This window comes from Lepeophtheirus salmonis, chromosome 8, assembly GCF_016086655.4.
Source record: "Lepeophtheirus salmonis chromosome 8, UVic_Lsal_1.4, whole genome shotgun sequence".
In the NCBI taxonomy this organism is placed as follows: domain Eukaryota; kingdom Metazoa; phylum Arthropoda; class Copepoda; order Siphonostomatoida; family Caligidae; genus Lepeophtheirus; species Lepeophtheirus salmonis.
This window is the reverse complement of record NC_052138.2, coordinates 20,675,754-20,688,808: the sequence shown is the minus strand read 5'-3', so window position 1 is coordinate 20,688,808 and position 13,055 is coordinate 20,675,754. Positions and strand designations below refer to the sequence as shown.

Below are 13,055 nucleotides of genomic sequence, written 5' to 3'. Positions count from 1 at the left end.
AAGATTAATTGTAACACTATAATAATTACTTATACTTAATTAGTTACTTAATTAGTGCAACTCTATCTGACCAATTTAAGGAACAAAAATAATAGATTACCCTTGTGATTAATAGATTGTCGAAAAAATTGGATTTCTATGGAGTCCTAATCACTCGAATATATCATCGCTTAGTAACCAGCAATACATTTTAAATTTTTACAAAAAAAAAAAAAAAAACACATTGCTAACTCCAATTTTTAAGGTTCAAGTTCAGCAGTAGATATGTTGCCTCACACGGGTGGTTACTAACATAGGGTCCCTTTTTTACACCTCTAGTAACAAATATTGAGTGTTGATTCCTAAATACAAAATTAAAAAAATAATATAATATCTTGTACTAAATGAAGAATAGTCAATCACTTAGGGACAGTTTTTTATTCGACTGTGCCCCATATGATTTTGGGCCTTTCTTTTCATTTTTGAGAAGTATATCATGGCTTTACCTACATAGACAAAAAAAAAATCCCTTTATCAATGTTTTTTTAACGTTGATTGGTTGAATTTGAATTAGCTCTTGTTAAGCTATTAACTCATTCTCACTATCAACCGTTTTTCTGTTTTTTCTACTTTTCTTTTTGGTGGAAAGGTTGCAAGATACAATAAAGATAAACATGTGACGATAGGTTTCGAGATATTCTTGTCTTCATTTTTTAGTAATGTCTGAGCGTTAAGGGATTAAATAAGACAAGTTGTAATAAATCTATAAATATTAGTGATGGACAATTAATCGGGAACAATGAATCTGGTTTTTCTCTGGAATCAGGAAAATAATGTTTAATTTGAATTTTTTCTATTTACTAGAAAATTGAATGTTTGCAATTTAATTTAATTTTTCAAATTTTCTTCACAAAATTTTAACTACCTGTGAATAACCATTTATTTTGGAATTTTTTCTACACAAAATTTAATATTTGATTTTTTTCAAAAAAAATTATATTCAAAATTTAATTTTAAAAATTTTTTTCCAAAAAAGTTATGTATTTGTGAATAGTTGTAGATTTTTGAAGTTCTTTTCCAAACAAATTTAATTTTTTCGTAAACAGCTAAGGAATTCAGAAATTTTTTGTTAATACTTGTGGATTTAAGAAAAAAATTTAAATATCAGATTGTATATTTGCAATTTTTTTTTAAAAATTTTAATTTTAGAACTTATTTTCCGAAAAAATTCCAAAAACCAAGCCATCCCCCTCCAAAAAAATAAATATATATATATAGTCTTGTAAACGCCCCTGACAGCAAAATAGTATTTTTTAACTATTACTAAAAATATTAAACAATCAGAAATGGCATCGGTAATTTTTACTAGAATTTTATCGGAATCGCCATCGACATTTTTTCTGGAATCGTCCTATCACTAATGAATATAAAGTACTTAAAGTATATATTTATATTAATAAATATGGTTAAATAAAATATGTCTCTAACGAGAGCGTTACATTTTATAGTTGCAACTAAAACAGTGTTGTTGTTTTTTTAATTTTCCAAAGCTGATATCCTCATTTATTCGTTCTTGAGGAAGAAACATCTAAATATAAAGTACGTGTCCTTTTGAGTAACTTTGAGGATTTGTTGGGGAGTTAAAGAGTGAGTCTTTATTTTAACTTAATTGAAATTGAGAATGGACATCGGGGTAGTAACTGCCTATATTATTGCTAGATGCAGAGTGTTAATTTATCGCATCTAACAGCTACTCTCAGCTAATCTAATAGAACGTCATAGTAACTAAGCTACCCTTCTTCCGGTCATTCTTCAAATTGTCAGAATTAACATGTTATTATGTGGGTTTTTTACCATATTTTCAATTTTATTTATAAATTGAAATCAGTTAATAATTAAAATTTAACTTTTTATAATAAATAATCCATTTGACGAAATATAATTATAAAATAATATTAATGTAATTTTTTCTATTCATTTTTTACAGACTATTCCCCAAAAAATCTTGCTGCGAGCCATAATGGACGTTCTTCTCTCCATGATGGACTCATTTCAAAGGCTCATCTTCCTAACTCTGTTCGCGCTTATTGGATATTTCATATCTACATATTTATGCTCCTGTTATTTGGAGACTAATTATATCCATATGATAATTCTGTCATTACATCATAGATTTCTACATACTTATCCAAAGACTATTTTTGAAAATATACATGTATATTCAGTTTCTTTCATGCATTTTTTACGTATTTAAATTTAGTGAATGTTTGTGAATTTCATACATTGATTCATTTTTGTTTAGTTTTTTTAGTTTTTGGTAATGTACATTATTACTCAGAATAATCATTGTATTATTATTTTATTTTTGAGTATATTATGTAATATATAATTAATATACATGTTAAAAAATTAATTGGGACTTCATTCGGTAAAAATAAATGCATAATATTAGCCAGGGAGCATTTAAAACATGTAAAACGTGATAAAAACACGGGACAATTGCGAAAGACCCTTCAAATTTCAAAAAAGCTACAACCCTAAATTTACATTACAGTTGTAGGATAAATATAAAACAGATTATTAAATGAAAAACTTAGTCAATTATATAGTTTGTTTTTCTATTTTGCTAGTAGTTATTAAACATCGGATTGGAACTTTTTGAAAAACTTTGAGAGTTTTGACAGAATTTTTTAGTCATATTTAGTTAGTTACCTTTTATTAGAAAAGAAATAATTTTACAAATAGCATTGACAAAAATGAAAATAATTAATTTCAAATTATGATTTAAAAAATCCAATTTTTGATTGAATAACTTCATCTTTTGACAAAAAGCTGTCTTCTCAACTAATCTGACTACTAGATTTTTGTTTAGGGTGAACATTCAACCATTCACTTGTAGGCATGGACTTGTTTCTAGCTTTGTAGAAATAGGATGCTGTTAGGGTAAGGGGGAATAACTAATTTAAAATTTAAAAAAACATCAATTTTTTTGTTGGATATCATAAAAAAAAGTGGGACCCTGTTGCACGGCTTTGACCATGTTCTCAAGTGAAAATCTTATGAAGGATATATCTTATCCCTCTTCACTCTATCTTCATTCCATTTAGACCTTAAGCCCAGTTGCACCAACTTGGCTTCAATTTATATGAGTAACTTATGATGTTACTAGGCTTAAGCTGGATTAAATTTAAGTTAAGTTTGTGCAATCGAGCCATGGTGTTTTCAAACTTTGATAAGGAAATGTATGCTTAATTTGTATGTATGTACAACAAACTACAAGTTTCTTACTCAGTGTCCATCTATAAATACGATGTCGACCTCTGTACTTCTACAAATAAATATATATATTATTTTGTTGACCTTTTTTTTACGCTCCAGATAGCTGTTTCAAACCGAGGACCAAAATTTAAGTCATCTCCCGTGATACTCCATGTTTTCATCAATGGGGTATGAGCGTTGTTTACTTATTAGTAGGGATATTATTTTTGGAGAACGAGAGGAAAAGGTGTGAGCAAGTATTGAGCTTGGCTGGTTCAGTTATCATTTATCAAGAGGATTGTGACTGGAGATGAAAAATGGATCACCTACGTCAATCTATGTCATCAGTAATTCTTGAAGAGCTAATGGTTTTACTACACCATTACTTTAACCTCATTGAGAGTTGTTGAAGACAAAGAATGGCTTATATTATTACATTCCAAAGTAAAATGAAACTAGAAAAAAATAATATATATTTAGACTCATGAAATAGTTTAAACTACAGATTATGTAAAAAGTTTTGAATTAAAAGCATAAAGTTTATCGTATAAAGTTACAGACAAAATGAGAAATAAAAAATAAAACAAACTTTACAATTTAGAATATCCAATAAAATTTTAATGTTGCGTGAAAAAGGATACATACATATTTATGGAGATAAAATTGTTTTGGTTCTTCTTCATAGCATGAAAAATGACGAAAAACGAATATTTATACTCTTAATTACAAATAATTCAAGATGTTTAATAAAAAAGATTGATAAAAAGTTTTAACGATTCTTTTCCTTAGTTTAAATTTGATAAATTTAAAGGAGCAATTTATATTACAGGGTGCAAATGGCCTTCAAATTGATAATAATTACAAGGTGTACATATTTAACAAGGTTTAGGCAGTAGAGAGAAAAAAATAGTAATTCTTAGATGTGTTACTATTTATTGATATCACTTGGGTATGAAGTTAGGAATATATTTTTAATTTCTTACTGAAGGTCTCAGACATGGCCCCCAACTACTGCTGGACGTAAGCCTTGAGGTTATGCAAATTACGGTGAGGAGTAGCATAGGCTCTCTTCTTATTGTCAAGGGAGAAACAGTATTGGGGGAAGGACTGGACTGTTGAACCATTATACTTTAACCAAGGTAACAACTCTTTGCCCAGTTGGCCTTGGTAGCTGTTGAAAGCAGTTGTCGATGTCATCGTACATATGATATATTCACATCCCTCATTACAGTCCAATCACTGACATTGAGAGCCTTGGCCGGACCTCTGTTGATCCCTATGTACACACCCTCATAATCCCGATTTTCTGGCGTCTACCGCTGCCATAGGACGTCTCAAGAGTCTGACTTGAAGCAGATGTTTTTAATCTTATACACACGACTCTGGGATTATTTATTAACCGGAATAGTCAACTTTTGATAACACAACCTAGTTTTTTTATATATTCATCCTAAAGGAATCAAGGGTCAAGTCAAGTTCACGCTTTTACTTCGAACACAGAATACATATGTATTTTATTATGCATTTTTTTATATTACACCAAAGATAGATGAGAATGCTTACTTCATAGGGAGAAGTACGACAGAGGACATCCAGTAATATTTTTTACTTTTCTAATTTTTAAACATGGTTTTTTCATTATAAAAATGTTAACTCTAGGATTGTTTAACGTCTGACACCCATCCTATCAGCTGATGCATAGCGCTAGTACCGCCACAAAAATCCATATGATTTGAAACGATAATTATGGCTGGAACATTATGAAATGTGAAAAAATCAAACTCAAAGCAAAGGTCATAGTAAAATGATGCCACTTAGTAATTTGATTTTTTGACAGAAATTCGGCTTCTTTTCAGTGTTTACATTGTGAGATCCTATGAGTTTTTTGTTAGACAGAAAACGTCCTAGTGTCCATTCTTATACATCCAACAGTCACTATACTAGTCCTATATAAGTATAGAATGGTTAAGGGCTCTAGTAATTCGCACAAGTTCACGTCGACTGTTGTATTCCCCCACTTTATGATATACTTAAAGATATATATATTTTTTGAAAATCGGAAACAAATTTTGTCTTTTATTTCAATAAAACAAAGTTTAACTGTATGTCTAGATTTTGTAATATAACTATTTAGTGTATGAACTACGTGTGAAAGTGCTAATGAAAAACAAAGTAACATTAAGAATTTGTTAGGGAGTTTTCTTCCATATCATTAAAGAAATTTTATGTGCTCGTGGACGCCTATGTATATAAATATAGAACAAATCCCCCAACAACGACTGACGTCAACTTAAGACGATAAGAACCTCCTCAAGACACATTTTGTTGCTCTATATAGTATCTATGATAGTAAAGACTGATTAACGCCAGGCTCAACTTGTCAGCAGATTCATGGGGCTAGTATCACGGCAAAACTAAATAAGATTTTAAAGAATAATTATGTCTCAAAAAAATTCTCGCTTTTTATTTTTTTCCAAAAGATTATAAGTAACCAACCCCCCAATCCCCTCCCCTTAAATATGTATAAATACAGGGTTGTTCAAAAGTGTTATACCTCATTATTAATCCAATAATTAATTTATCGATAGAAATATCTAAATTTATTTTTTAACAAAAGTCTATAAGTATATTTATACCAATAATTTTTATAATTGACTTATTCTATTTATCCACCATCATTCAAAACTATTGTTGATAATCGACGTTGAAATGAGTTGCATACTGTACGGGACATTTTCGGGTAGTTCCTCCAATGCTGCTTCGATGGCATTTCGTAGATTATCTTAACTTTTTAAGGACCGGACTTTCACTTTCGACTCTAGATACCCCTATATAAAATAATCGCAGATATTTGCATCTGGACTTAAAGGTGGTCACATTGATTAGTAACAAAATTGAATGTGTTATTCCAACCATTCTTGAGACAGCGTGCGGTGCGTATGGGATCCCAATCTTGCTGAAAAACGAACAAAGATTTACTTTCAACCCATGGAAGACCAAGACAAATCCTTGAGATTAATCATCCTGGTTCATACGGAGACCTACGGGTAAAAAAAAACTAGGGAGAATTTGTTTCCCGAAAGCCCCAGACCATACGAGATCAGATTTTGTTAAGAACAATTAAAAATACAAGGACAAAACATTTACCTGGAGCAAATCCGATCGTTTTTCTATTGAATTTTTGGTTCAAATCCCACTTATTTTCATCACTAAAAAAATTTTCGTCTTTCGTGTACAAACTTGTGACAATTGTCAAGAATGTTCGACTCTCTTTGCTCTGGTTTTGGCATTGACATTTTGACGGTACCATAAAATAAATCTTAAGTCAAAGTATTTCGATGTTCTTCCGGTTTCATGCAGTCCTGAGACGACCGGATCTTAGCCTATCATTGACACTTCCGGTCTCGTGGAGCTTCTTAAATGTATATTTAATCCAACTTAAGCATATTTTTCTGGATATAAGTCGATAAATTTGAATTGGCGGTTTCCTGTGCTTAAGAAAAACTTTGACTTCATTCTGTAAGTGGTACATGACGACTGAGGGAATGAAAATTTGATTGACCCTATTTATACGTTTTGATGAGGTTTTTATCTCTTTTCAATGTCAGCTAATTACATTCCCGATTGATTGATTTGGCGCCAAAATAATTATCATGGAAAATGAAAGGTATAATATTTTCCACTTTGGCTTATAAAATCCAAGCTCAACACGAAGGTTATATCACAAGAAAATTATATTAGGGAGTCATTTGAATTTTTCTACAGAAATTAGTTTTCCCCATAGTGTTTAAAATTCGACATCCTATAAAGTTTTGATTGGATAGTGGACACCCTAACGGCTATTCTTCCTCATCAAACAGTCCCTATTCTTTACTAATGCCTTGTTTCTAAAAGGACAAGAATTAAATTGATTGTTTTTTCCTTGCCACCTTATTATTTATATGAAGTAATTTTGTCTGTAATTCCTAATTTTGAATTAAGCGCACATAAAACTCGTTTGAATATCTTTCGCACTGGTCCTTCAAATACACAATGGACATCGTTTTATCATTGAAGAATATTTTTAGCTCTGCACTATCTTATTAGTATGATAATTACGACCAGTTAGTGTGAGTGACTTTAACTACCATATCATTTCGAGTTGTTATTGTTTTTTTAGTTTCGAACAAAGGTTACGAAATGCATTAACAGTATGTTGACGTCTGCTGTTTTAGGGGATTTGTACTATATTTATACATGCTAGAGTATTTATAAAATTTGAAATATTTGAAGGGGTTGACGAATTACAATTTATGTATTGAATTTACTTCTTTGTCACTGAATCATTGATTAATACTCTCACAAAAAAGGATTTTTTTTTTTCACCTTTTTATCATATTTTCCTTTGTAATTGATACCTATTAATCAAACATAAATGTATAATTAAACTTATATTAAATTCAACAGGAAATAACATAGTTATTTTAATGAATTCCAGGGGTTTTATTACTAAAAAAATTATCAAACTTATTAAAGGATTAATAAGAAATGGAAAACATCAAGATAATAAGAAAATATAAGTAAAATGTATATAAAAAGTTTGTAGTTACCTTCTGAATTCAATTTGGCATTTTATAAAGAGTTAATTTTTTTAGTTTAAAGCCCATAAATAAGGTTATAGTTATTTAAAGGACCTGTTTTTTTAATTTATCCGATATGAATTATTATGCCTTCAAACACAATATTTAATCTGACGCAACTTTCTGAAAAGTTAAAACACACAACCTCCACATATTTAATATTTCTTTATATTATACTTGAGCAAACAAGCAATCTTAAAGATCGTCAATAAAAATTTAAAAGATTTTATTTATATTTGGTTTGTTTTTGTTAAAATTCTAAACTTAAACGATCTACTACAAATATGTAAAAGGTTAATTTCTATTGTAAAACCTTCTAGTATACAACAGTATTTGTTGTTTTCTGTCCATTAGATGTAAATATTATCAATCTTGCTCCTTCTTTTGACACTCTTGAAATGTAACATTTAATTTACCAGTGAAAATAAGGATTTTGGGTAAATATAAAAAATAAATTTAAAGAATTTTTTTTAAATATTTGACCTTGTGTGATATATATTATCATTACCATTGCTAACTAACCATGTTCCTTCTTCAACCATCATGAAGATACATACTAAGAATAACTCTCTAGTCCTCATCTTCCTTCATTTACCTAATTCCTCTTTTTAATTCGTATTTAATATACGTTCTTGCGTTTTTCCTTTAGAACAATAACTCGTTTTTTGGATTTTTAATTTTTGGTGTATTTTTGAATCGACATCCCATACCTTTAAACAAAACTCCGAGGCACGGGGAATCGATTTTGTTTTTTGAAAAAATCACATTATTAGAAAACAAATAAACTTGCCCTCCAGAGCCCAGGATTCTGATCAGAATTAAACTTAGCCTTACCTATGTACCTCAGAATTCTGATCAACTTTTATTTTATATCTACAGCATGTATTTGTCTCAGTTTACGGAGTTTTTACCATTGTTTTTACATGTGGGACAAACGGAAATCAGACACATACATAAATGATTTTATACTATGTAGGGTATATTTATGCAATAATTAGACAACCATTTTTAGAGTAGTCATTGATTTAGGATAAAACAGTGCAGTAATCATAGTTCCTATTAGGGGTTTGACTGGTGTGACAATAGATAACACAACATTAATAGACCGCTAAATGCAAAAAAAAAAATATATATTGAGGCTTAAGTCCCTCTGCCAGGTGATCACGACCCTCAAAACACTTAATTGTCGATTTTTTCGTTATAAAATCAAATGTGGATTTCATATACTTACATTTTACTTTTATCTAACTCAATTATTTGTTGATTGGAGTTGTTTTTTTATGTTTATTCATGGACGAAGGTAGCTTAGATACTTTGATATTAGGTTTTAAAATACCAATTTCAAATTTGATGAGTGAAGGAAAATCAAAGATACTAATGTTCACTTTATTTGCAGTGGTATTTATAGCTTTTCAGATCATAGGAGGAACAATTACCTATTCAGACTTTATAAGATGTAATTACAAAAAGAGAGGGGACAAAACCCAAAAAACAGTTGTTAGACCTTGTGTTGGTCCCAATTTTGCTTTAAAACAGGTCGTTCAATTTTTATTTTTTTTTAAATATGTCGATAGATTATATATGTATTAAGAGTATTGGACATATCCTGCAAAAAATATGTATGTTTTTATTGTAATGCAATATAATACGAACCTATTTATTTTTACTTAATGTATTATATTATATAACTGAATAATTATAAAATTAAAAATGTCATCAATTTTACCTTATTTCAAGACCGACAAAGACTAGACCATGGGCATCAGTCCTTGATAAGGATCGAACAACATCCATTCTTCCAACTTTTAGAACACTAACAAGGGACACGCCAATGCATTCTAAAACCATCTGGAGAAACACCAGCTCAATCAAACAACCTTTTGTGCTGAAAACAATCATTTTTGATGAGAAATTCCTGTTGGTAAATTAACATGAACTTTGTACAAATATTATTTCATCAAGTTGTTACTTTTATTGTATACCCCAACTTTTCCTCCAAAAAGAAACTGGAGTCAGGACTAAAGGACAAAGAGCACAATATCTGTTGGGAGTTAGCCAATCATCTCAACTATAGAATTATTACCCAATAATTCTTGGCAACTTTTCACAAATCAACCAAGGAGTACAAAAGAGATGAAGAACGCACTCTTTTTTTAAAGGAAACATTTTCTACTAATCTTGACCCTCATATACTTAGTAGTATTTTTTGAAACTTAATGCAAATTTGCATCACAATACAATTACGCTTTATTTTATTCTAATAAGAAATATCTATACAGACAATGTTCAACGAAACTAAAATATACGTAGATTATTACGTATTAAGTATATATCGTTGGCCAAGAACAAAAGTGTTACAAGTGACATTTTGTAATTCTTTGTCTTAATATTATATGAAAGAGTCTTTTTATATATATCATATTTGACATACTTCTAAAAAATTTTAAATATCAACTTTCCAAAACCAATTTGTTCGAAGTATGTCAAATATCAAATGTAAAAACACTCTTTCATATAGTAACAACAATAATTACAAAATGTCACTTTTGCTCCACACCCACGATATCATGTATTTTAAAATGTGCAAGAAATAACATTTTTTTCAAAATCTTTTAGGAGACATCTAATGATACGATTGGTATTCAAAAACTAAATAATTAATCTATAAATTAAAATTAAAATACAGTATAGAAGATTTTATTATAATCGACTAAATAGAAAGCAATATTATAAGGCAAGTTTTTTTCTTTTACTAATTCATCATTTTCTTTTTTATATCTACATAAGAAAATAATTTACATTGAATATAAATTAAACATTTTTGATGAAATTAGCTTCAAATATATTTTAAAATCAATACCATTATCACACTTTGTGTGGATAATCCTTCTTATATTTTATTGACTCAACAATAGTGATGAAAATCGTGTGTATAAAGGGAAGGTTAAAAAAAGAAACCGAAAATGAACATGGTAACCCTGACAATTTCAAGAATGTTTTCGAACAAATCAGCTCCAATCAGTTGTGACAAGAGAGGAAGGAAAAAAGGATATATACAAGGACATTTGCTAGAATTACTCCGAAGTTGATCTCCTATTCTACTCTGAGTTCAAGAAGGACTTACAATTATATATCCGCAACAAATCCTCGGGGTCTTTAATGAGCACACACGAACGTTCAAACACCTTATGAATATAATTGAATCTAGTTTTTTAAAGGAAATTCACAACTCAGGAATTAGATAATAATGACTACTGCTAAGAAAAATTAAAAATTATTCCTCAGATTACCAATTCCAAAAAAAAAAAAAAAAAAGACAAGTAAACATACAAATCAATTAATGAACACCTCAACATTTAAAAACAAGCTTACCAAGGCATTCTTACTGCATGGGCACGTCTCAGTCTCAAGAAATGCATCTTCATGAAGCTAAGTCCCACATACCTAGGATTTAAAATTTCCAAAGACGGTTGTTCAATGGCTCCGAGTTGATTCGTCCTTTGAGCAATTTTCCAATACCCTCCTCCATTTCAGAAATGGAATCTCTCCTAGAGTTAGTTCAATTTTGTGGACACTTTGTGAGAAATCTTTCACCTTCCTCATTTCGCTATTAAGCTCTCAGGCTATGATTTCAAAATTATGCATGTGAAAGTAGTTGATAATTATCATGCAGGTGCCTTTCACGTGGTTCTGTTGATGATCCTAAAACCATGGAGGATTCGACTGATAGTATCATCTGCAATTCCATTTATTCCCGTTGATCTTCTGAGGATGAGCTTGAAAAAGCTGTTCAGGATTATGAATCCCTTCATGTAGCTACTGGGGCTAAAACGTCAGGTAATTCGTCATCTGTCCTTGCTAAAGCTTATATGAAAGACTACCTCAATAAAAATGTGAAATGGATCCCAGACATGACTATAAAGAAAATTGAAAATCCAATTTGGTCAGTTAGGATTGCTACTGAACTGAAGACCCGTCATACTAATCAACTACGTCCTTGCTTTAGGTGATTTTGGGGGGATATTATATTTGCATCTCCTACTTGTACAACTAATTATTTTTAACCCTTTTATATAATCACACCTTTATTTCATCCATGTACTTTCTGAATCTTTTTTAATATTTACTGGTATTAATCACAAACATACGGACTTCCATCCTTCCTTTTTATTCTCCTCTTTAGTTATTCTGGTATTTGGTCTTTTTTCATCCTTTAACAAATAGACTGTATATCCGTATTAATTCCCCGTCTTCAATTCATTCTGCGTGACTCTCATTTACTCGGTTACTTCTTGACATTTTGACGACGAGAATAAAATATCTCTTTTTAATTACATTTAAGTAAACACCACAAGTTATTTTGTTGATTCAGTTCTTTTAAAGATTCAGTTCCTTAAAAGATTCAGTTATTTTGATGATTCTTTCTTTTAAAGATACATTCTTATTAAGATTAGTTATTTTAAAGATTCGTTTATTTTGATTATTTAGTTTTTTTGGTGAATCTGGTATTTTGTTAAAACAGTTCAGTTGGTGACGTTACAGTCGTTTGTGTCCGAGCATTAGAGTGCCCTCTAAGTATCAAGCTAATAAACTACCATGAGATACACAAATATATGCTTCTTCACTTGAATACATTCATACTATATTTCAGAATAACTTAACAAAAAAGTCAAAGTGGGTATAAATATTTGAATTAGGTTGAGGGGAAAGTATGAGGAATATACGAACAAATCACTCATGCTGCATAAAAATTCACCTTTGTACCTCAATTGAACACCATTCCTATACTTCTCCCTTTATTTACTATTAGAAATACCAAATAACTATCAAAAAAAGTGAGCCGAGACACTTGAATAGTATACAAGGTTACGCTGAAAATCCTTCTATTAAACTGCAAACATATCTCCATAAAAAAATATTTCCTTAAAAAATCAAGTTAAGTAAGGGAATCCACAAAGACTTATTATTGCCCTCCCCCCCCCAATACTCTCCGTAATGGTTCTTGTAACATGAGTAAATTAACGACACAGCACTTATAGACTGTAAATTTTTGTGCTAGTGAGGCGAAATCTCTTACTAAAACGAATTCAAACTAATACTTTAATTTTAAACGATTAATTTATCAGTTTTAATAATGTATTTAATTATTTTTGCTAAGATTTACATAAGTAAATCCTTTAATTTTTTGCGTAAGAACAA

At 29.9% G+C, this 13,055-nt stretch overlaps 1 protein-coding gene and 1 long non-coding RNA gene across 2 annotated transcripts in view; one reads left to right on the top strand and one right to left on the bottom strand.

Annotated features, from left to right (window-relative positions):
• LOC121123339 (limbic system-associated membrane protein) overlaps positions 1-2,388 on the top strand; it is a 133,045-nt gene extending 130,657 nt beyond the window's left edge. The window contains exon 9 of the mRNA XM_040718457.2: positions 1,967-2,388. Within this exon, the coding sequence (XP_040574391.1) occupies positions 1,967-2,115 (149 nt within the window). The 3' untranslated portion in view covers positions 2,116-2,388. The remainder of the gene's footprint in view (positions 1-1,966) is intronic.
• LOC139906118 (uncharacterized) lies at positions 2,217-9,949 on the bottom strand. The gene is made up of 3 exons (XR_011781410.1): positions 9,826-9,949; positions 9,583-9,771; positions 2,217-3,692 (listed from the first exon to the last, which is right to left on the bottom strand). It is a non-coding gene; the product is annotated as an uncharacterized lncRNA (long non-coding RNA).
• Between the last annotated feature and the right edge of the window lie 3,106 nt (positions 9,950-13,055).